We start from the raw sequence: 24,892 nt of genomic DNA, 5'->3' as shown, positions 1-24,892 counted from the left end.
ATATTCCAGGAGATGTAACGTCACCTCTCCCGAAGGCCCAGGGAAAAGCCGCCTGCTGCACAAACCCTGGCTCCCTGCTCTGTGCTGTCATGAGGCTCCCGAGCAGCAGTGTGGACATCGACAGTGTCAAGCCCAGCCCGCCCCAGCATTGGGAGCAGGCTGCTTTGCGCCATCATGCGGCACCCACCAGAGGGGCTTGAATGGCAGCCCAGCGTCATGTCCCAAACATACTCCATGTGGGCCATGTTAGTACAAGGTGCAGGCTCTGCCCCAGAACTACAATCGCAGCAGACTGCCAGCCCTCAAGGAGAAACAACTCCTCCCAGCCCCAAAGCTTGGGGAGCCATAAAGCCCATGTCTGCTAATGCCATGCAGACCCTCAAGCCACCCAGGGTGGTGACCAAGCTGTCACTTTCATTGCTTGTGCCGGGGCTGGCCCTGAACCATTCCGGCTGCACATGACCCTGCAGCAGCTGCTGCCCTAGAGATCCTGGAAAGAGTAAATCAGACAGCTTCCTTGCTAGTGCCTTGCCTCAGGGCTTCCAAGTTCCGCCCCCTCCACGGTACAGGGATTCAGCCTCACGCGACCCAGGCCACTGATGAGGAAATCGAGCCACAGAGCATCACTGGCAAAGCCAGGACTAGAACGCAGAAGTTTGGACTCCCACTCCCCTGCTCTGACCATTACAGCCCAATCCCCTCCCCGAGCTAGGGCCAGAACGCAGGAGTCCCGACTCCCAGTCCCGTGGCTCCAGTCTCCAGACCGCAACCCCTCTCAGAGCTGGGAACAGCAGCTGGAAGTCAAGACTCTGCTCTGCTCACCAGTCTGCTCTCCCCTCCACACCATTCCAGCTCCCACACTGCTCCTGCCAGCTCACAGTCCAGCTCTGACAGTCCCCATGTGTTAGCTACCAGCTGACCTGCTGCAGGTGACTCAGCCAACCCCACACCTGCCCGCTCGAATGATAAACAGGAGACAACGGGTGCGCGGTCACCCTGTGATACAGGCCAGGACTGGGCTGTGTGTGAGTGAAGAGACCAGAGCTCCATCTCAGAGGAGCCAGATAGTGCTGATTGGCAAAAAGAGCCCTGTCAAAATAGGATGAAATCATCTATTGCCCTTGGCTGTGGCCCAGGCTGACTCCTTCCTGGCTCGAGGGAGCAGCAGAGAGCTGGAGTGCTGGCAGGGACATCTTTTGCTGCGTCCAGAGGGACATTTAGACCTGTGAATCATCAAAAAGCAATTCCAGTCCAATTACTTTCCCTGGTGAAAGTCACCTCTCTACTAAGATTAGGTAAACCCTCCCTGCCCCCTGGATGGCTGGGATGAACAGAGTGGTCTGCGGCTGACATGTCTTTGTTGGGTTAGATGGCCTGTCTCTTGTGCAACCAAATGTCAGCACCACGTAGCACTGATCACTCACTGTGCTCTGCAGAGGAGGGCTAGGCCAGGCTGTGTGACTTCTGTGACTACGCCATGCAGTGCTGGTACACTGTGCCAGGACGAAAGCAGTAGGGGTCGAAGTCCTCTCTCATAGCAGGTGCCAGGCTGGCAAAAACGACAGAGCATGTGCATGGAAGGATCCTTTTATTATTTCCCCACTTAAGATCCAGCTTCACAGCTTCCCACCCACCTGCTAGCAGGAAATGGACAAACTCAGCTAGACACTATTGACACTGGTCTGTGTCTCACTAGAGAGCCAAACCAGGCACAAGGGCTCCCAGCCCGACTGGCCAAGGGGTCACTGTCCATCTCACCTGCACCAGTGACAGGCTAGGAGAGCTCCGGGGCTGTCAGCTGTTAACCAGGGCATAACTATTTCAGGAGCGACTCCTTCTGTGTGTGTCAGAGAAGGGGATTCGTCCCGTTGAGCTATCAGCAGTCTGTGTGCTTTCCTGCCTCTGGCACAGCCTGTGCGACCCACCTCACCCGGACACAGGATTGAATACGCACAGCAGAGCAAGGATGGCTTATCCCTGGTTTCAGAGTAGCAGCCGTGTTAGTCTGTATCCACAAAAAGAACAGGACGACTTGTGGCACCTTAGAGGCCAACAAATTTATTTGAGCATCGGCTTTCGTGTGCTACAGCTCACTTCATTTCATTTTAAATCAGGACACCAGAGATGACAGGGTTTAATCAGCCAGGGAAAGATGGCATGGCTACATTTTTTTGCGGCAATGACCTAGGCCTTTCTGATCTCTTTTCCACTGCAAAGGCAAAACCACTTCTAGCATTTGGATAACACACGGTGAGCAACCAGGGGTCAGTTAATAATCCAATTGTCCCTGCTAGCTAGCCCTCTGGCCTGTCTCATGAGCTGAGATTTCCATCTTGCCTTCCATTCAGAAGGATCTTTCTGGTTCTAACTTCCTAATGGAGAGAAGGTAGCGAATTCTCAGGTCTTAGCTGGTGAGCAAAGATTTATGTGATAACAGAAATAATCCACCAGCCATTGATCAAAGAATAAAAATAGAGCTATGGCCCAACCCACAGATCAATGGAGTTGGCAAAGGGCACTGGAGAGACCTAATGATAACACAGAAGAAGCCTGTTGGTTTCTGGATAAAGATTTTATTTGAAAAAAAAGTTTACTGATCAACTTAAGAACGAGACAGGATATAAAAGTGTCCTCCTTCCCTTTACCTGCCAGAGCATCAAGAAACACACCAGAAGGTTTCACAGAGGCCTTAAAATTTAAAAATAAACTCCTATGGATGATCCCTTGTCTGCATTCCCCCCCCCCCTTCATCCCGCCAACACCAATGTCAGGAAGCTGCCCTAAGAAACCAAAACCCTGTAACAAATGGAGAAGGGATTTGATAGAGCAGCCCAGGGGATCTTTCAGGATGAGACATGTTTGTTGTAGTCTCTAAAACGGTAGCAGAGACAGGAAGATTTCCAGTACAGAAGTGGGGGTGATGTTATAAGGGATCTGAGAGCTGTCGTTCCAGGTTAGAGCTCCCTGGGAATTCTGGGCAACGCCCAGGAGAGTTTATTTGTGTCTTGCTGTAGGGAATTCCTTTCTCCCTTTGTCTCGGCCTCCAAAATAGCGCACCTTGTGGATCAGCTGCAGCTGCTTCTCCACTGTGGCCTTGATATCCACTTCGTCAGGGATATGGACATAGCGGACATTCCTGCCGGTCACAAACAGGTCATCCAGCTGGGAGACTCTGCCCTGCCTGTCTGTGAAGGTCACCTCAGCCAGGCGAATGTTCATGAAGGCGTCCACATTGGTGATGCGGCCCTGCACGGTGCTCTCGTCGCGGAGATCGACTGTGGTGACGTAGCCGTGGATACCTTGGAGTAGGATGACCAGGCTGTTCTCAGCAATGGTGCGCTCTTTGACAGAGTGGCTGATTTCCATTGTACAGCGCTACCCAACTACAAGGAAAAGAGCAAGAGAAGCCTGTGTAACGCTTGCTGAATTCACCCCACGTTAACTCTCTCCAACAGGTCCTGCTGCTACCTCCGACTGCCCCCGGCCTCCGCTAGTCCCGAGCTCTGCAACGTTGGGGACAGTTTGTCCGGACCACATTATATAACACATATGTACACGGCTGAAGCTTTCAGGATGAACTGAGCACTGGTACACGGCGCTGGCCAGACAACCAGAAGCATCAGTCTCCAAAGTCCTCTCTGCAACAGGCACATCACGGACATCAGCAGGCGCCTCAGACAGGACAGGAGCCCCGGTTAACGAGCCTCACTTCCGCCCTCTACAGGCCTCCGTCCCATTCCCTCCTTAAACCACTCTGCCGAAACCAGTCAGTCCCGGGGAAGGCCGTGCCTGCCGTGGGGTCCGTTTTGGGGACACGCACCCCTTCGCGAGGCAGCAAGGCCTAGGCGCCCGAGCAGGGGCCCAGGAGCGGCAGAGTCGGAGATCCCAAAGCGAGGAGGCGGGCGGTAGCCCAGGAAGGCCGATGCTCAAACAAACGGCAGGTTTTGCCTTCCTCCGTCTCCGCAAAAAGGACAGGAGGACTTGTGGCCCCTCAGAGACGGGGCCCGTTTCTTTGCGCCTCAGCTTTCGTGAGCGGCCGCCCACTTCATCCGATGCCTGCAGTGGAAAACAGAGGGGGGAGATGAACGCATCCGACGCAGTGGGCGGCCGCCCACGAAAGCCGAGGCTCAAACAAACGGGTCCGTCTCTGAGGGGCCACCAAGCCCGCCTGCCCTTGAAGCCAAAGCGGGTCGCGTCCAGTCTGAGCTCCTGGAGCAGCGCGTCCCCACACCGGCCGCGGGCGGAGACCCCGCCGCCGCCCCCTGCCCCGCACCCACGCCCCGCACCCACGCGGGGGCTGCCAGCGCTCACGGGGGGGGGTCACAGGGCCGCCCCGACCCGCGAGGGGCCAGAACAGCCCACGGGCTCGGCCAGCCCCTCACCGTGGAGCCGGGTCGCCCCGGCTCAGACAGCGACCCCCACCCACGGGGGACAGAGGGGCCCGGCCCGGCTGACCCCGCTCCCGCACCCGCTGCTTCCCGACGCGGGCCGGGGCCGGCGCGTGCCCGCGGGGAGGGGAGCCACGCGCGGGCGCGCACACGCAGGCTGGCGGCTTCGCTCACCGGGCTGCTGCTCCTGCAGGGGCGGGGGGAGGGGGGGCGCCCCGGGCTGGCCCCGCCCCCAGGCTCCGCGCGCTCCGGGCCGAACTCGGCCTCTTCCGGACCCGCTCCCCAGATCACCGCGCGCCCAGCGGCGCCTGCGCAGTGAGCAGAGGGCGGGGCCCAGGCGCTGAGGCCCGCCCCCTTTCAACGCGCGTTTGGGGGCAGGGCGGCCGCTGCCCATTGGCTCATGTCCGGGGCGGGGCGGGGTGGGGCGGGGCTGGGCGCCCTCCGTAGGTCGCAGGCCCGCCCCCTCACTGCGTCCGCCCCTTTGGGCCCTGGAGCCACCGCCCATCTGCCCCCCCGGGGCATAGAACCCCCCATCTCCCCACGCCCCCGGGCCAGAAAACACCCCCATCTCCACCCCTGGGCCATCTCCCCACCCCCCCGGGGCATAGAACCCCCCCATCTCCGCCCCCGGGCCATGGAACCATCCCCCGTCTCCCCTGGGCCATAGAAACCCCCATCTCCCCACCCCCCCGGGGCATAGAAACCCCCCATCTCCACCCCTGGGCCATAGAAACCCCCATCTCCCCACCCCCCCGGGGCATAGAACCCCCCATCTCCCCTGGGCCATAGAAACCCCCATCTCCCCACCCCCCCCGGGGCATAGAACCCCCCCATCTCCGCCCCCGGGCCATGGAACCATCCCCCGTCTCCCCTGGGCCATAGAAACCCCCATCTCCCCACCCCCCCGGGCCAGAAAACCCCCCCATCTCCACCCCTGGGCCATAGAAACCCCCATCTCCCCTGGGCCATAGAAACCCCATCTCCCCACCCCCCCGGGGCATAGAACCCCCCCATCTCCGCCCCCGGGCCATGGAACCATCCCCCGTCTCCCCTGGGCCATAGAAACCCCCATCTCCCCACCCCCCCGGGCCAGAAAACCCCCCCATCTCCGCTCCCGGGCCATGGAACCCCCCTCGTCTCCCCACCCCTCCCCGGGCCATGGAACCCCCCCCATCTCCCCTGGGCCATAAAAACCCCCATCTCCCCACTCCCGCCGGGGCATAGAACCCCCCCATCTCCCCTGGGGCATAGAACCCCCCCATCTCCTCCCACGGGCCATGGAACCACCCCCCATCTCCCCCCCGGGCCATGGAACCCCCCCATTTCCCCACCGGGGCATAGAACCCCCCATCTCCGCCCCCGGGGCATAGAACCCCCCCATCTCCCCTGGGCCATAGAAACCCCCATCTCCCCACCCCCCCCCGGGGCATAGAGCCCCCCCATCTCCCCTGGGCCATAGAAACCCCCATCTCCCCACCCCCCCCAGGGCATAGAACCCCCCCATCTCACCTACCCCCCTGGGCCATGGAACCCCCCCATCTCTGCCCCAGGCCATAGAACCCCCCATCTGCCCTCATCTCTCCACCCCCCTGGCCCATAGAACCCCCCCATCTCCCCTACCCCCCCTGGGCCATAGAACCCCCCCATCTCCGCCCTTGGGCCATGGAACCACCCCCCGTCTCCCCTACCCTGAACTCCCTCTTATACTCATCCACATACTAGGCTTGTTTTACTTTAATGATAAAAAGAAAATGCCCCTGCCCTCACTAGCATGTATGATTTAGGATCAGCTCCTGATTTATTACCGTAAATCTACTATTGACATTTTACTGGAACTAAATCCACTTATTCATATCGACAAGTTAATTTGTAGCCAAGAGAAGGTTCCTTATTTCTTGCAAACAACAGACCACAAAAGTAATCCAGCTGAAAGTTACTTTCCAATTGCTACATTTATAAAGAGGAATATCACTACGGGGCAATAAGAAAAGGGGTAGACAGCCTTTAGGGGCTGAAGTTTACATTGCTCAGTGCCAACAGGTTTACGCTAAGGCAGAAAAACCTATGCACTCGGGAAAATATTTCTGAAGAACTGGAGTCCGCTGTTTTGTGATGGGGTAGAAACAAATAGTGACGAATGTTACCGTCCCTTACTGAAAAGTGAACAAATATACATCAGGTACATAGAAACGCAACAACGACACTTTCTTTGATAGTCGGTCATTTCGAGGCCTCTCACGTTTATGAGTGCAGCAAAAAAGAGATTGCTACTGTTTAGTGGTGGACAGACAGCTAGCTCCATGAATTGAAGCACACAAAATCTCTGGCTCAACTGGCAAAGAGAAGGATCTGTTCCTTCCATGAGTGCTTAAGAACCACACACAAGCTAGTATATATTACACCAAGCTTCACATTTCCCATTATAAATGGTGTCTAACGTATCCAGACTTCCCCCAGCTAAGGTTCAGGGCAGAACATGAATGCCCACTTCCCCTTTCCTTGAAATACGCAAGATTCTAAGTCTGAGGCATGGAACAATCTAGAGTTTTCACAGAAAATGAAGGAGGCAAATATTGAAAGGTCACATTTAAAATCAGAGTGGTTTTGGTAGCATGTGTATTAATGCCACCCAGACTGATTCGGGGCTCAGAGGCTGGCCTGTGCATTCAGTCATGACACAGACAGACAGGATTTGTAATAGCTCCATGTGGTAGGAGACTAGCAGCAGGTTTCTCTCTATGTCAAATTGTAAGTGACTAAATAAACAGCTTCTTGTTCTGCCTGTGCCTCTGGGAAGCAGAGTATCATAATTCATCCATCATAGCCAGTAAATCATCTCCCTTGCTTGTGCTCTGACTGGGCTGATCCGTCACCTCAAACTCTCCCATGATTCGAGCCAGCTCCTCATTCTGCTGTTGGTCCTGTTGAAAAGGAAAAAAAAAACCCAACATCTAAATTCTTAATTTCACAATTATTGTCAGAGAGTTCACCTCAAGACTTTAGGTCCAAAATTTGACCTAATTTAGAACTGTCATCATAACCTTAGAAAATCCCTCAGCATTCTGAATTTTATGTATTTTAACATAAAAAGTATGTTTAAGAAAATATTCTTTTCAGTTACAGAGAAATTAACTAAACCCCTGATGAACCACCAGTTTTGTAAACACTACAAATAAAAACAAGTGTGTAGCCCCCTCTTCCCCCCATTGGTTAATGATAACACTGGCCATTGCTTTTCCCTTAAAATAGCTAATGATGGAGCCTGCCCTTGCAGTTCTGGCCTGTGCAGACCACAGGACTGGAATCAGAATACAAAACTCAGGTGACATACTTAACCACCTGCTTAAAGTTAAGCATGTGAGGATCTGCAGGTATAGGGCAACAGGAGCAGGCAAATGGTCCATAGGGTCTGACTTCTCTAGGCTATATATTTTTAAAACTTTGTGCTTTGGCAGGTGAGTAAAGGAGATACAGTTGCAGATATTTGCTATATTTCAAATTCTATTACTTTGTAATTGCTAAGTCTGCACATAATTTCCATTACTGATTTGTGATCTTAACAGGGTTTTGTCAAAATACATTAATATTTTTAAAATTTATCAATTATTTTCTCAGAAACAAAGAGATGACAAACATCAACGATCTGAAATACACTATACATGCCTGGGTTGCTTGTATGTTGATAACTTTATAAGATAACTCTTCAGGCCTGGTCAATGCTGCATATCTGATTGAAAGCATAAAAAAAGTTTACTTAATCTCATGTATGACAGATAAGGGAGTGAAGGGGAAATATCGGGTTGGTTATTAATTTACTGAGCATCCTTCTTCATATAGCAACCCCTGAACATCCATGATTCTTTTGCTAACTATGGAGAGATGCTAGTATTTCTCTAGTACAAAACACATCCAGCTAGCTTTAACTTTAACTAATCAGACAGTGGAATGGCAGCCTTCCTCTTCCCTCCCTCCCCCCGCAGACAGAAAATAGATCCTTTATCAAAGAGACTAGGATGATTAGAGCTGAGAGACCGGATTCGCTGAATTGTCATTAAGGCTATAATAAAGCTCTTATCTTGTGAAATGTTTATTTGCTTAAAAGGAGCTGGAGGGAGATTGGAAATGGGATAGAGAATATTTTGCTTCAGCCACAAGTTCAAATCTATCAGGTCACTAGCGATCAAAAGTCATTACCATCCAATGGGGAATTAGAGGCCTCAGTCACTTTATAGTGGAGAAGACTCCACGTTACAAAAAACTCCCACCTGTGCTAACTGGATTTCTGGTTGGTAATTTCAGCAGTGGCCAAGGTGTGAACACACCAGAGACACTGAACTCCTCTCTTGTCCCTGGAGAGGATCCATCTAGGTCAGGATTGAGCCATAATAGAAAGCTTGCCCTGTGCTGTACCTTCGCTTTGGAGAAAGGGCTTCAGTCTCCAGGACTGTCAATGCTGTGCCTCTCCCCACCCCAATACCAAAACCATACACACAAAATTGCGTTGGAATTAAGCATACTTTTCCTCCTCGTCTGTTGTGAATAGGTTTAATCGGAATCCCGGCTCACTGCCATTGGGTTTCTTGATCTCCAGGCCTCCCATTAGTCTAGCCAAAAAGTTCAGTTCTTCTTTAGCAAGAGGGTTAGGGGCTGCATTCTCCTGCAGAAAACAATAATGGATTCATTGGATGGACAAACAGAAAAAGAAGGACTATACTCGTTTTGCTGGTTCCTGGTATTGTAAAGGACAACATTTTTCAGTGTGATATTATTATTAAATATTTTATATTATAGAAGCAATATGGTGGCCGACTGATGTTTAGCGCATATGGACTCAAACTGAGGTTACACATACAGGACAAAATAATTGCCTGGCTAAACCGAACACTTGAAAAGTCTGTAAAACCAACTTCCAATTGTTTCAATAGGTCAAACAACTGGTTAGGGAAAACAACAACAAAAACAACGATTTTAGCATGCATAAAGATCAGGACAGAGAACAATACAGAAAAAAATTATTAAACCATGATATAAACCACTGGTAGCTTCCTCTAATATGCTCTGGTCAGCCCATGGCAACAAGGACACTATAAAATTGGAAGGAGTTCAGAGAAGGCGAACAACATAGAGGCCTGGAAAAACTCTCCTACACACAGAGCCTTAAGAGGCTGGGATTGTTTATCTGAGAAAGGAAGATGAATAGGAGGGGTCATGATAAAAGTATATAAATACTGAATGGTCTAGAAAAGGAAGATTGGGAGCTTCTGTTCTTCATGTCTCATAAAAGAGCAAGGGAAGATTGAATGAAACTAAAAACAGTGGCAAATCCAAAACTGATAAAAGAACATACTTTTTTACATAAATGCGTAATTAGACCGAAATACTTTTTGCCACAGAATGTCACTGAGGTCAAGAACTTAGTGAAGCATGACGGGGATAGAAGGACATCCGACCTTTGCGTGGGATGCCAAACTCTTGGATGCTCCTGACATATGCGTCTCTACTGGCCGACTAACACTGTACCTAGAGGGAAAAATAAAAAAGTTACTGCATGCAGGGAAAAAACAGTCAGTTCCTGTACACAGGGTAGGAGCCAAAGAGACTTCTCTGCCTGCATAGGCTCAAAATACGGTTTCTGGATGATAACATTAAATCCATACCATACATTCTTTTCTGGGGACAGTGAATAATTGGGATGAGCAGTTCTAATTCAGTTTTTTGACATACGGACTGTGCTAAAGTGCTTGAGTGAAGAAAAGTACAAATGTGCAAAAAGTACTCCTAACTCTTCTTTCCTGAATGGCAAAATTACTCAGAAGAAATCTATGTTATCAAATGTATTCCCTGAATGCAACCTAAGTGATCATTACATGCAGCTCAGAGAAGGTGTAGTACTAAACCAGATCCAGCCATTCCTCAGCTCTGCTGTGGACAGGAGTTAAGATTTTGCTGTTTCTTTTCTGGGGCTATTTATATACATCCATACATAGCTACTGCTAGTTGTGTCATTCTCCTCCCAGGAAGACATCACTAAACTAAAGGTGTCAAGTTGATAAAGAGCAGCAGAAGTGGCATCAACAAGCCAATGAGATACAAAGACTGAAGACATATTTTCCTCAACAAATCAAGAGCCATTTATCTTCAAGGCTGACCTTCAGCAGGTTTTATTAAGAATTTTATATGTAGTTTCTATGTAGGACAGTTTACTTACATATTTGTCCCCAGTTTAAGCACTCTGTCTCCATAAAGATCAAATGAACCTTCCCTTTGTGGACTGATATAATTTCCACCATTGGTGAATTCAACCCTTTTAACTTCATCTCCGTTGCAATTAAACATCCTTAAAGGAATAAAAATAAATCATTGTTATCTCAAGATATTTAGTGATGCTCTTTAGTGCTGACTTGCTTTGCTCTTCATACTGGAGGATGGGGAATCAAGCTCTCTTCTGTCAAATGTTTGATACTATTATAAAAAATTACTAAATTGATAACAGGCAGTGGTGTAATTTTAAAAGAATAAATAAGGGGCTGGAACATAAGGGCTGGAACAGGGGATTACAGATGAAATACTAAGCCTTTCATTGCCAGATCATTGCCAGATTGTTCCAAATCCTGAGCTATATAAGTAATACCCAACAGATGTTCAGTGATCTATGCGAAATGAATGATCGTTTTGGTGCACTTCCCACTGGACAAGTATTCTCTTTACAGTTGGTACCAACTGCTCCTTTGTGGGCAGCCATGCACACTGGGGGAGCTGCATACATAATAAATATGGTCTAGAAATCACCTGATGAGTCCTGGAACTTCCGTTCCCCATGGAACAGGACCTGATATTGGCAGCACAAAGCGACCATTGGAGTTTTGTACTTTATCCTTTAGAAAGATGGAGACCTGCAAAGAAACACCCCACCCACAAAAATACCAGTCAAATGACTCCTAATGTAAACCATTTGGAGCCTGATCCTGCAGCCTTCCTGCATGGTAATTCTTGCCAAAAATCAAAGGAAGGCTGATATTTGAAAGGACTGTGGGATTGGGCCCACAGTAGTCATATTCTAGTCATCGTCCACAGACTGGAAGTATTAGTCTAACTTTAACTGATCATACTCAAATGAATAAAACAGAACCCTTTATTTTATTTAGGAATGTTGAATTCTTGCTGTCATTCCCCAGTTTTTCATGGTTTCTTAGTCAAGCCTTTAATTAAAAAGAAAAATGTTTGTCAGTCGAGTTTGTACATAAACAGGTATCTCTGGGTTTGTGAAATCTCCCAATAATGAAAAACGCAAGTCCAGAAAACAGTCTGTATATTAGTATTTAAAGAACTGCAGCTGAGTATGGACAGTCGTTGCTTTTCATACCATTCTAGTGAAGGGGACGTTCATTTAGTAAAAGCTCTTGGGCACACTTGTTATTTATATTGTGCTCAGTTTTTTCAGTTACAGAGAGATCAAGCACATCAATGCAAGTTACAAGCCCGAGCAGCAAAAACACACCTGTTTCAAAATAATGTAATTATAACAAAATACGTACATTTTATTGCCACAAAATCAAACTCACTGTTTTTCTTATGGGCTAATGAAATGGGACACTTACCCTGATGTGCATGTCCTGAAAGAAAATTAGGAGTGTTTGCCTGATCAGCTGAAATTCACCAGCAGAGAGACAACTGTACATCTAGAGAACAGAAAAGAAATTATAACTGTAATGTTTCTAAGCTGTTCTGTGAATGACCTGTCCCATCTAGTCAAATGTGGCCACAAAAATGTCAAAATTGTGTTGCAAATAAAAATCAAAAAAGGGCAGTGTGGTAAGCTGTCATTGTTAACAAACCAATTCCAAATTCAATTCCTACTGAAGTCAATGGAAAGACTTACACTTTCATGGGAATTGGATTGGGCCTTAAATAAATAAAGAGCTTAAAGTGAGCCAATATGAAAACAACACTGGAATTCTAAACTGTTCAGTTTCAAGCAGTGTTTTTAAAACACTTCAGAGCCTTCCTTCAGGTTCAGAGGGGAGCAGAGTGATTTCAGTTGTTCCCTAAGGTTGAAAGAAAAGATCCACATTGGAAAAAGAGTGAAAAAACAAACAGCTGGGAGGTCTATAGTTCATCCAATAACTGGGCTCTTACATCGATTAGCTGCCGAAATGTTTCGTCCACTTGGTTAAGAATGTTAGGGGAGTCTCGTATAAAATCCTTGATAGCATCCAGATGATTGAAAGTGACTAACAGTATGTCTTTGGGTCGAGGACAGAGCAGAACTTGGTATTTGAAAGCCATAGTCATAAGATCGTAGAGCTGTAAAATAATACAGGGAAATCTGGTTAGATCAAAAAGCCTAGGTCAGTCATCATCTGGTGCAAATCCTACTGTCAAGTCAAGTTTAATCTGGAAAGTGATTTTGAAAACTCATCCCAATACCTGTATGGTAAGAGCTATGATCTTTTATTCCTTTGGTAGGTTTTATACATACTTATTACATGCAGAATTTAATTTTTAGTATCTAAACCCATAGGGTAAAGTGTTCACAGGGGCTTCCCTCAACCTCCTTAGTTACAGCCACAATTATTTGCATGTAGAAATACTCTTTGCAGGCACACATTCAGGTATTTGCACATACAAAATTGAGGGTATGAATTTGGGGATGCCCAAACAGTAATAAGCATACACACAGTTAAAATTAAGACACACCTAATGAATACCCCAAATCAAACACTTTCACACTATCAAAGCAGAAACATAGAGTTTTGAATTTGTTGTTGTTTTGAGTTATCTTAATGTGTCTGATACTAAGGTGTATTTTCTAACATCTTTCCTGGATTTAGAAAGAAAGCAAAGAGGAGGAACTTTTGCATGGAGTATTTCTGTCACAAAATGCTTGATAAACTGAGAATGATATAAAAAAATTCTACTGCAATCAACACCCAGTGAGAAGCAGCATTGAAGACAGCAACAAATGGCTTCTAATATCTAGAATAATCTATGAGGGGAAGACAATCTTTTTACCTTATCCATGCTTGCCTGATTCAGCCTCATGATTGAAGCATGAGCCAGCCGGTCATACACTGTTCTCAGGGCCTTCTTGGAATAGAGTTCCTGTGGTTTAAACAGCTCCTCCATAAACTTTTTATTGAACATGGTTGTGATGATATCATTCATAACTGTAAAGACAAAAGAACCCATCTTGTTGATTTTCTATACTGACAGATTTCAGAAATAGCTAATGCTCTATTTTGTTCCACATGGAGGACACAAGACAGTCGGGTGTGCGAGGATTCATATGAATTGTTACCTATGCAAACCACACACAGAGCCACAACAGAAAAAAATACTGGTATTCTATACCAGCAAACACTTCAAGTGTGGACGCAGCTAAACAAAAACCATCTCCCATGAGAGAAACAAATTATACTGGTAAAAGTGCAGTTCTGCCAGTATAAATGGATCTACACTAGGAGCTTCCGTTGGCACAGCTCTGTAGGTCAGGGATCACACTTCTTCACCCCTGCGAATGACAGAGCTGGGCTGGCAGAAGTCTGTAATGTAGACATAGCCATAGGCAACAAACACTTTTTTTCTGATGGGAATAAGACTCGTTTTAATGCATTGTTTTTAAAGTCATGTCTATCACTTTTATTATTTTTTTATTTAAATTAGAAATGTCTGGTTCAGTGAATAGGCTGATACTGCATCTAATGCCTATTTAGCTGTAATTCTGCTCCACAGGGAAAGCTTTGTGGTTCTAAATTAGATTGGACTTACACATTACCATCTTAAAATAAATTATGGTCAACTGAATCTTTTTCTCCCTTTAGAAATGTAAGAAATCATTTTTTTTCCTCTTTTTAACAGAAGTCTATCAAATTATTCAAGGTTCCTTGTCTGAAGTTTTTGTGTTGCACAGATTTGGATTTTTGGTGGTAAGGAAAGCATTTCAAACACTGGCATCACTGGAAGATAATACTGAGCTCTTCCACTGTGATTTTCATATGAGAATCTCAAAGCACCTCAAAACATTTAATAAGCTTCACAGCAACCTGCTGAGGTGAATAGTACCTTTTTATATATGTATATTGAGGCACAGAGCTGTTAAGTGACTTACTCAAGAGATGCAGTGACAGAGCAAAGAACAGAACCATGGCGTCCTGCCTCGCAGTGCTCTGATCTAACCATCAGAGTACACTGCTAGCGTACACATCTAGAGTACACTGTACACTGCTTTTCTGAAAGGGACCAAGGCCACCAGGGACAAATTTAGCAGTGATGCGAGGAGGTGTAACTCCACTGTCTTCAGCACTGAATTTGGCCCTAAACTCTGTATCACACACACTCACGTCCCACTATGGAAATGCTGAATGAAAGCGAATATTGCAGTCCATACCAAGACTACAGAGCAAGGATTAAGCCTCTTCCAAGCAGATGACCACTACCAAAGATAGTGATGCTAGCAAATTCAAAGCAGATTACAGAAACCTTCGGACAGAAGTCAGAGAACAAAGAGATACTTGGTGGTCGTGATTAGTTATATAAATACTGACATTATTTCTTACTGGTAGAGTTAGCCGTGCACGCTCACTATTGTGGGAGCGGGGGTGGTGAGTGGGTCTACTGCACAGCAGCGGGAGCTATGTCGCAGCAATTTTCACCTTCTCTGGCACTAAATAATACTGGAAACTTAGTTAGATATCCAGGGCAGCTGCTAGGTACCATTCAGGTGCTGAGAAGCTGGAAACAGATAATTCAGGGTGCTGGAGCGCAAGTCACTACTGATGCAATTCCCTCTATGCTTGCTTGGAGGTAATATTTACAAAGATGCAAAATAGCATTTCCCCTTGTGGGCATCTTAAGACATTTCATAGGGGATCCCAATCTATTCTCAGCTTCTAAGAAGCTGTGACCCAAATAAAAGCAACTACGATTAAAAGGTTTTTCTTCCCCCCACTGCCCACCTTTGGAATGTACTGTCCATAAAACATTTTATTTGTCAGTCCTAGCCAGAAAAGTTTGCTTCACAGCAGTACAATGACAATCCAACATCCCTTTAGTAATGAAGAAAATCTAATGCAATGTTAATAAGTATCAATCATTACATACTTTATTTTGCAGCTGGGCAGACATGAAAAAAATCAGACCTTCTGCCCCATGGCAATACGAACATGAATATTTTATAGCTGTTTGCACACACTGCACACTTTTTGTGCCCACCAAGATCCATTAAGGTCTTCTCCTTCACCTGTTACCAGTGCCATCCAAACAAGTAGCAGAACAATCCTATTTAGAGTTGCAGCAATACTCAAAGTCTCTCTATAAGTGTTTCACAATGGAATGGAATGGGACGACTTGTATTAACCACACACATCAATCCTTACATAAATTAATTCCTGCAATTAAAACCATTCACATTTCTTAAAATAGATCTGTGAAAGCAACAAATATTCAAATAAATAAACAAATAAAAAGGGCACAGTCAACCCCAGTATCATTCAAAAAAACACACCTTGACAACACACTTCTGATAAAGAAATTAATACCACATTTCACTATAGGAACTAAAGACAATAGCTTTGGATCAAGCAAAGGGATCCCAGAGTGTAGGTTCTCCCAAGGAGAACATGTTAGCCATTTGAGTTTGGGAAAATAAAAAAAAAACAGAGGCGCGTCACTCTAAGCAATGCAGCAAAAAGGCAACTAAGCACAGAGGGAGCTCAGCAAGCAGGACCAGGGAAAGGGATCCAAGTGCAGACAGGAGACATTCCCACAAGGAGAGAATGCAATGGATGAGAGAGAAGATGGAGGATTCACAGAGGTTTTTCCATAATCATGTCACATGAAGTGAGCTGTAGCTCACGAAAGCTTATGCTCAAATAAATTTGTTAGTCTCTAAGGTGCCACAAGTCCTCCTTTTCTTTCCACACATCTCAGTTTCTAATGCAGTTTAACAACAGATGGCTCACCAGCATGACAGGAAGCAGATAACTTTCTTTCTTGATAAAGCTCATGCTTCCCAGATTACATTCAAATCAACCAAAGGAATAATCCAAGACCAAAACAGTTACACATTTTTACCTGCTACAAGTTTCCATTTAAAACAAAATCCAGGTACACAACTGCTGACAACCAACGTTGTAACTGACTCCAGCCGTGAACAACAGACACATACATGTTCACATTACAGTCCGCCAACTACTAATTACTGCTTCAGACACCAGTCACTGGTTACATTTTACACAGTTGCAGCAGCTCCTTTAGCTACTCATTGTGTAAATGTGAACAATTTTATATTAATGATAAATAACTGAAGTCAATGAAGTAGATGAGGATGGATGATGCCTGAATCATCATGATATCATCAACAACAGAACCTTGTGATTTTGGACTGTTGACTCCTCGGGGATCCTTCCTTTTAATAGTAGCATCCAGCAATGGATACGGCATGTTTTTACTGTATAATCCTTGCACAATTAAAGTATTAAAGCTTTACTGATTGATCTATGTGGAATCCACATTTGTGCCTTGGACCAAATCAATATGAAAATCAGGTGGTTTTATCCTCCGCATCCCACTTTTGAATGTGTTACATTAGAGCCCGACAGAGCCTTTTGATATGCTAGTACATTTTAAATGCTGCAAGAACATGTAACTGCACAAAACACATTGTGGAGCCACAGAGAAGAACGGAAGCAAACTCCAGCATATTCACATGTCAATACCACTTGATATAGGGCTGTCAATAAATCGCAGTTAACTCACGCGATTAACTCAAAAAAATAATTGCAATTAAAAAAATTAAGCACAGTTAATCGCACTTATAACAATAGAATACCAATTGAAATTTATTAAATATTTTTGGATGTTTTTCTATATTTTCAATATTGATTTCAATTACAACACAGAATACAAAGTGCACAGTGCTCACCTGATGTTATTATTTTTTATTACAAATATATGCACTGTAAAAATGATAAAAGAAATAGTATTTTTCAATTCACCTCATAGAAGTACTGAAATGCAATCTCTTTATCATGAAAGTGTAATTTACAAATGCAGATTTTTTTGGTTACATAACTGCACTCAAAAACAAAACAGTGTAAAACTTTAGAGCCTACAAGTCCACTCAGTCCTACTTCTTATTCTGCCAATTGCTAAGACAAACACATTTGTTTACATTGACGGGAGATACTGCTGCCTGCTTCTTATTTACAATGTTACCTGAAAGTGAGAACAGACGTTCGTTCACATGGCACTTTTGTAGCCGGCGTTGCAAGGTATTTACATGCCAGATAGGCTAAACATTCGTATGCCCCTTCATGCTTCAGCCACCATTTCAGAGGTGATGCTGATGATGCTTGTTAAAAAAATAATGCGTCAATTAAATTGGTGACTGTACTTCTTGGGGGGAGAATTGTATGTCTTCTGCTCTGTTTTACTCGCATTCTGCATATATTTCATGTTATAGCAGTCTCAGATGATGATCCAGCACCTGTTCATTTTAAGAACATTTTCACAGCAGATTTGACAAAACGCAAAGAAGGTACTGATGTCAGATTTCTAAAAATAGCTATAGCACTTGACCCAAGGTTTAAGAATCTGAAGTGCCGTCCAAAATCTGAAAGGGATAAGGTGTGGAGTATGCTTTCAGAAGTCTTAAAAGAACAACACTCTGATGCAGAAACTACAGAACCCAAACCACCAAAAAGGAAAATCAACCTTCTGCTGGCAGCATCTGACTCAGATGATGAAAATGAACATGGGTCAGTCCGCACTGCTTTGGATCGTTATCAGGCAGAACCCCTCATCAGCATGGAAGCATATCCTCTGGATCGGTGGTTGAAGCATGAAGGGACATATGAATCTTTAGCGCATCTGGCATGTAAATATCTTGCAATGCCAGCTACAACAGTACCATGTGAATGCCTGTTCTCACTTTCAGGTGACATTGTAAACAAGAAGTAGGCAGCATTATCTCCTGCAAATTGTAACCAACCTTGTTTGTCTGAGTGATTGGCCGACCAAGAAGTAGGACTGAGTGGACTTGTAGGCGCTAAAGTTTTACGTTGTTTTATTTTTGAATGCAGTTTTCTTTTTTTTTGTACATAATTCTATATTTGTAAGTTCAACTTTCATGATAAAGAGATTGCATTGCAGTACCTGTATGAGGTGAATTGAAAAACACAATTTTTTTTGTTTTTTACAGAGGAAATACTTGTAATAAAAAATAAATATAAAGTGAGCATTGTACACTTTGTGTTCTGTGTTGTAACTGAAATTAATATATTTGAAAATGTAGTAAACATGCAAAAATATTTAAAATAAATGGTATTCTATTGTTGTTTAACAGCATGATTAATCATGATTAATGTTTTTAATTGTGCGATTAATCACAATTAATTTTTTTAATCGCTTGACAGCCCTACTTATATATCAAGTGAAAAGAACCTTAGCTTAATGTACAGAGAATGCTGAAGGCTTTATTCTGAAAACTGAATCATAACTATTAAAAGGAAGCTGTTTAAAGAGGTGTTGGGCCCTGGAAACTGGAGATCAGGGAAGGTAGAGAATTAGGGAATTGGGAATATCCTTACAGAAATACTGCTATGCAGCATACATGATTACTGCCTGCATTTTACACATGAACAATGCTCACAGAACTCATGCAGTCATATGCTTGTATTTCTATAAGGTTAATCAACTAAGACATTCAGATTTGGCTAGAAAGTTCTCTGGTGAAGATACCATCTATTAATATGCATTGCTCTGATTATAATTAATTTTCAGAGAAGCTATTTTTAAGGGCTGCATGATTGAAAGATATTTATTGTTAAAGGGTCTTTGATTTACATGTGTTTAGATCTAAAATTATTAATGTATTTTTTAAACAGAAAGTCTTGGTTGAAGAATCACCTGTTTTGTGTTCTTGACAACTGCTACAACTACAACACTGTGGCAACAGGGTTCGGAGTGTATATGTGCATATGGGTTCGGTGTGCGTATGTGCAAATGGCTGTGTTGATCTACTGCATGCAGCTAAAAGGTTACAGTACCTCGTTTCCTGTCCACATCTGTCCATTCATCTACACGAAGCATACAAAACAAAAACAGTGGTTCAAGTAGTAAGAACAATACTTGCAAGGAGATTAAAAGAAAGAAATTGGAAAAATCTAGTTAATGGACTTTATTTTTCATGTCAGCATTCAATGCTTAACAAGAAAAGGCTGCCTGCTATTTTTACCTTTCACTCACATTAAAAACCAAACACTAATGGTGAAATCCTGGCCCTTTTGAGGTCATTGGCAAAAATCCCACTGACTTCACTGAGGCCAGAATTTTATCCCAAGCAAATGCTCAGCACTTTTGACATCAAGCTGGGAAAGGGAAGAGCTAATGTGTCTGGTTCTTTTCAATACAACTAGATTTATTACTCACAAGTGAACAATAGAGAGTCCGCAGTTCTAACCAATGATATCACAACATAGCTGTAACCACATCTCAACCGAAATAAAGCCTGAATCTTCCAGAGTGCAAAATGCAGCTACAGCAGTGCAGGTCCTATGTTCTCATCGAGATGTGTCAGAACTTGTTCACTAATTCACACCTCATGGGTCATTATGTTTACTGGCTTGTTTACACTTACCCCACTGCAGCTGCACCGGTGCAGCTACTGGAGCTGTAGTGAAAACATTACTTACGCCAACAGGAGAGCTTCTCCTGATAGCACAGGTGCTCCGCCTCCCCCAGAGGTGGTAGCTATGTCAGTGGGAAAAGCCCTCCTGTCGACATAGTACTGTCTATACTGGGGGTTAGACTGGCATAACTACGTCTCTCAGGAGGGTGGATTTTCCACATTCCACAGTGATGTAGTTATACTGACATAAGTTGGTAGTGTAGGCCAAACCTAAGTTTTGTACCTCCAGCCACCTGAACAGTACACAGCGATGGTGCAATAAGATAGCTCTGTCATTACTTTAGCCATTATAATATGAATTGTTAAAAATAGCTTCCTGTAATCTATCCTCTGCTACTGTTAAGCAGTTTTTTTCAGGTTGGGAGGACAGATGGAAAAGCATAATGAACCTTTTCCCTTATTTCTTATTGTTATGAAATTTTAAAGTTCTTGGGCTCTCCTTCCCTGCCCCATATAAAATCATGGTTGGGAGAAGAAAGTGGTTTATTTTTAACCTTAATTTGTTTAATTCAGAAAATGTTACAATGAGAGTTGCATAATGCTACTGATTTAAGGTTGGAGCTTTTGTGCAGTAAGTATGAAATCGAAGGGGGAGGTACATTTAATAATGATGCTACAACTTGATAAATACAGGGTCCAAAAACATGTTACTAGGGTAGGCACAAAGTCCAGTAGTCATATATTTATGTTTCTCTTATTTTTAAAATTGTGTGGTTTTGTTTCTCCAAAAATAACACCTCAGCTGCTGTTATTGCAATATTTCAGAACCAGGATAATGAAAATATTGTTGAGAAGACCAAATCTTGAGTTATTTTGGTTCCATAAATGGATCCCTGAGGCATTAAGCTCCAAAATACAAATACAGAGATATTCAAGTGTATTTGAGTTTCCATGATAACCAAATGCACAATCTTAGTTTTTACTTTCTTCTATTGTAAGCCTCCACCCATTCCAGCTCTTTACTGAAATAAGTGTAGCAATCTCTAGTATGTAAAGAAGTGATGATTTTTCTGGAGATGTAGATAAGTATGATAACTAAGGCTACGATTTAGTCACGGGTATTTTTAGTAAAAGTCATGGACAAGTCACGGGCTAGAAATAAAGAATCACGGCCCATGACCTGTCCATAACTTATACTATAAATACCCCTGACTAAATCTTGGAGGGTGGAGGGTGCTGCTGAGGGGGAGCTTGGGCTGCTGCTGCTAAGGGAGGTGTCTGGGGGCCCCGCTGCTGGGGAGGTGGGGGGGGGAGGGCCAGTAGCACCAGCTGCCAGGGGCTGCCAAGCAGCGGCTACCCTGGCCGCCTGGGAGACCGCTGCTCAGGCGGTCCCTGGTGCCAGCTGCCTGGGGCTGCCAGAGCAGCATCCAGTGTAGCTGGCTCCGGGGCCACTCCAGCAGTGGCTGGTGCAGCTGGTTGCGGGGCTGTCCAAGTGGCTGGCTGCCGAGCTGCTCCAGCAGCGGCCAGTGGGGCTGTCCCCAGGGCCACCTGAACAGCTGGCCCTGGATCCAGCTGCTTGGGCAGTTCTGGGGTCAGTCCCACTGGCTGCCACAGAAGTCACGGAAAGTCACAGAATCAATGACTTCCGCGACCTCCGTGCCAAACATGGAGCCCTAATGATAACAGCTTCATGCAGTCATTACCAGAGAGATACCTAGTGTAAGATAGCATAAATTTATAATGGTGAGAGTAATTAACCATTGGAACAATTTACCAAGGGTCATGGTAGATTTTCCATCACCGACAGACAATTTTAAAATAAAGATTGGATACTTTTCTGAAAGATCTGCTCTAGGGATTATTCTCAGGAAGTTCTATGGCCTGTGTTATACAGGTCAGACTAGATGATCACAATGGTCCCTTTTGGCTTTGGAATCTATTAATCTAAGACCATAATGGCCTGATTAGGAAATGCTTGTTATGACTATGTTGTCTTTGCAGGATCCTTCTGATACCATAGTAAGTATATTAATAACTCTCCTATATAAATGAAATACAGGGAAATTATCACCCAACAAACATGACTGCATGAGACTAATTTACTACTAAACGGTAGATTACTTTGGAGCAGGAGAGTGATTGATCATATTTCAGAGTGAAATTGCTAAAAACAGGACACTACCATGAATGAGCATCTTTGAGGTCATTTTTGTGCTGCAGCAAAGTCGCTTCTTGGTAGATGGAATTAGTAGAAGGATAATATTTCACCTTATTCTGTACATCCATGACTGGTGTTCTCTCTATTTGCTTCTTGGTCTTCTGGGATTTCCTCAGTTTTCTTTTTTAATTCCCACCCTCCTCTCCTCTACTTCACAGTGACCAAGAGCAGAGATGTAGATGCTGCCCTCCAGTCTGTTCCTGGATCAGTGGGAAGGAGTCATTCCTTTCCCCAAAGCAGCAAAGAATGTGTCCTCTGCACACCCAGTAAAGTCTTCCACCTGGGCACATTTTCTCCTCTGCACGACGTCGTATCGTTTTACATTATAATATTCTAGTGGAACTCCTATTCTAGTGGAACATACATTTCCCATACACAGGCTTCCACCCAGGCAGCTACGAGGTGCTCACATCTGCCCCTAAATTAAGGGGATCTAATCACAAACCTTGGTTTCAGACTGGAACTGTTGATTTCAAGGTTTCCATAAAAGATGTAACAGTTGGAAGAAACCTATATATTAGGTAGGGGGATAGAGCATGACTGTGCCGTACAGAATGGAAATGGAGTATAGACAGCTGGAGTGTAGCTTTGATCCACATTCAACAATATCCTCCCCCCGACACACACACTTACATTAGCCAGAATTTTTCTGTTCAAAATGTAACATCACCATTTACATCTATGAGTCTAAGTATCCAGCAGTGCTGTGTCTAAAACTCCATTAAAGACAAATTTTAAACATGGTTCCAGAAAAAAAACAGCTTGGCTCAATATGTACTTGCAACAAGCCATTTTAAAATTAGTTTAGCACAAAATTTGCTCATGGAGTCTCAGCTATTTAGAGGGCAGTGTACAAAGCCTCTTGAACAGAAAGCCAAAGATATAGGATCCAAAAGAGTGTGTGAATTATTTGTTGACTCTCTTTAGGGATGAAGCTAAATTGCGTAGCGGTGTAAATATGAACATAACTCTAGAAATGTCAGACATGTAAAGGAAACTGAGTCTTTAGGCAGATATCCATCACCAGCATCTGGAGATGTGATGCCTCCCCATTAGGGCTCTCGAACTTAGTCCTAGCATCTGAGCTACTAGCCAGAGGCCAACCAAAAGGCAAGGAGAGGGAGAGCTACAGTCACCCAGGTGCAGGAGGGATAATACAGGTGAGAAATGCACCTCCCCTATTCCCAGGTGCTCAGATTCTCTCTAGGTGTTTATATTGCACTTATCAACATGGCATCTGAGCACCCAGGTGTGGTCTTCAAACTCTGTCCTATTTTTCTATTCTGTGCATAGTAGATATTTGATACATTTGAAGCACCAGCCCTCCTGGCTTCTGGAAGGGAAAGTGTTGTTTCACGGCCCTGCAGGGGCACTTGATTTGTGGGCTTGCTGCTCCACCCTACCCGCAGCCTCTGGTGTTCATATCCCCTTCATTGGTGAACAGTGCCAGCCCTGCCTCTGTGGCTCAAAGATTCCTAAGCACCACTGTGAAATTGACATGATTGTTTGCTGTCTACAGGACTTTAAACAGCAACTATAAGTTTGAGTCACAGACACAAGACTCCCCTTTCAAACCACTGGGGCAAGAAGTGGGGCCTTAAAAAAACCCAAACAAGTATCTAATTTCTGCATAAGGGTCTGAGCTGCTCCAGGAAAGCTTCCTACTGGCCCCATGGGGAGAGCATTTTGAAGCCTGCCACAGGGATGGAACTCAAGTTGGGTCCATTTCAGAGGTGCAGGGAAAGGGGTGGTGGTGAAGTTGCCTCCTCTAAAAAGCCCTAGACCTTCCCACATGCTCCATTCCCTACGCCCCGCTCCCAGTGTCAGCCTAGGCTATGATACACAGGAACTTCTCCACCAGCCTGCAATACTGGAGGGGCTCTAAAGCCAATACATGGCAGGTGAGTGGGCAGAGTAGCACCAGGGCAGTCTTGCCCCAGGCCTCACTTTTGGGGCCCTTCTTAGGGATGCTGGGGGGGCGGTTGGGGGCTGTCCCCTAGCACAAGGCTGTCACCTTTGCGGGCCTGCTCCCTGGGGATGCTCTGGGAAGGGGCGGGGGGGGGGGGGCTGTAGCGAAGGGCGCCCCCCCCGGGGATGCTGTGTCGGGGGGCGGCCCCCCGGGGGGGGGGATGCTCTGGGGAGGGGCAGGGGGTCGGCCCCGCGGGGTGCTGAGTCTGGGAGGATACTCTGGGGAGGGGCGGAGCGGGGGGCGGCCCCCCCGGGGATGCTCTGTCTGGGGGGGCGGCCCCTGGGGAGGGGCGGAGCGGGGGGCGGCCCCCCCGGGGATGCTGTGTCGGGGGGCGGCCCCCCCCGGGGATGCTCTGGGGAGGGGCGGGGGGCGGCCCCCCCCGGGCCGGGCTCTCACCTTTGCGGGCCTTCTCCCCGGGGATGCTCTGGGCCCGCAGCCGCTGGTCCAGGATGTAGAGCATCTCCCCGCCCAGGTTGAGGAAGAGCAGCGGCAGCGAGCGGGCCGACATGGCGCGGGGCCGGGCAGCGCCTGAGGGGCCGCCCGCTCCGGGCTCCCGGAAACGCGGACGCCGTTGCCAGGGCACCGAGGAGGGGGCGGCAACCAATCAGGGGGCGGCTTATTGACGGAGTCGGCCTCTTAAAGGGGAAGGGGGGTGATTTGGCCGACAGGAATCCCCGGGGCTCCCCCCG

At 45.8% G+C, this 24,892-nt stretch overlaps 2 protein-coding genes across 5 annotated transcripts; both read right to left on the bottom strand.

Annotated features, from left to right (window-relative positions):
- Window positions 1–2,553: 2,553 nt before the first annotated feature.
- Window positions 2,554–4,704, bottom strand: LSM10 (LSM10, U7 small nuclear RNA associated). 3 transcript variants are annotated; one of them, XM_048825734.2, is made up of 2 exons: window positions 4,563–4,704; window positions 2,554–3,383 (listed from the first exon to the last, which is right to left on the bottom strand). In XM_048825734.2, the coding sequence occupies exon 2, from the start codon at window positions 3,364–3,366 to the stop codon at window positions 2,995–2,997; it is 372 nt and encodes a 123-aa protein (XP_048681691.2). In that variant the 5' UTR covers window positions 3,367–3,383; window positions 4,563–4,704; the 3' UTR covers window positions 2,554–2,994. The 3 variants fall into 3 exon arrangements, with proteins under 3 accessions (XP_048681691.2, XP_048681693.2, XP_074977400.1); XM_048825736.2 differs by lacking the exon at window positions 4,563–4,704 and adding an exon at window positions 4,383–4,517; XM_075121299.1 differs by lacking the exon at window positions 4,563–4,704 and adding an exon at window positions 3,821–4,056.
- A 1,403-nt stretch (window positions 4,705–6,107) lies between these two features.
- On the bottom strand, window positions 6,108–24,796 carry OSCP1 (organic solute carrier partner 1). Of its 2 annotated transcripts, XM_048825726.2 has the most exons (11): window positions 24,600–24,796; window positions 19,436–19,465; window positions 13,401–13,555; window positions 12,525–12,692; window positions 11,987–12,067; window positions 11,178–11,281; window positions 10,597–10,725; window positions 9,839–9,908; window positions 8,906–9,045; window positions 8,052–8,115; window positions 6,108–7,309 (listed from the first exon to the last, which is right to left on the bottom strand). In XM_048825726.2, exons 1-11 carry the CDS (start codon window positions 24,709–24,711, stop codon window positions 7,193–7,195), a joined length of 1,170 nt encoding a protein of 389 aa, XP_048681683.1. In that variant the 5' UTR covers window positions 24,712–24,796; the 3' UTR covers window positions 6,108–7,192. The 2 variants fall into 2 exon arrangements, with proteins under 2 accessions (XP_048681683.1, XP_048681684.1); XM_048825727.2 differs by lacking the exon at window positions 19,436–19,465 and having other exon boundaries at window positions 24,600–24,794.
- Window positions 24,797–24,892: the final 96 nt, after the last annotated feature.

This window comes from Caretta caretta, chromosome 19 (assembly GCF_965140235.1).
Source record: "Caretta caretta isolate rCarCar2 chromosome 19, rCarCar1.hap1, whole genome shotgun sequence".
Classification (NCBI taxonomy): Eukaryota; Metazoa; Chordata; order Testudines; family Cheloniidae; genus Caretta; species Caretta caretta.
This window is presented reverse-complemented; position numbering and strand designations above follow the sequence as displayed.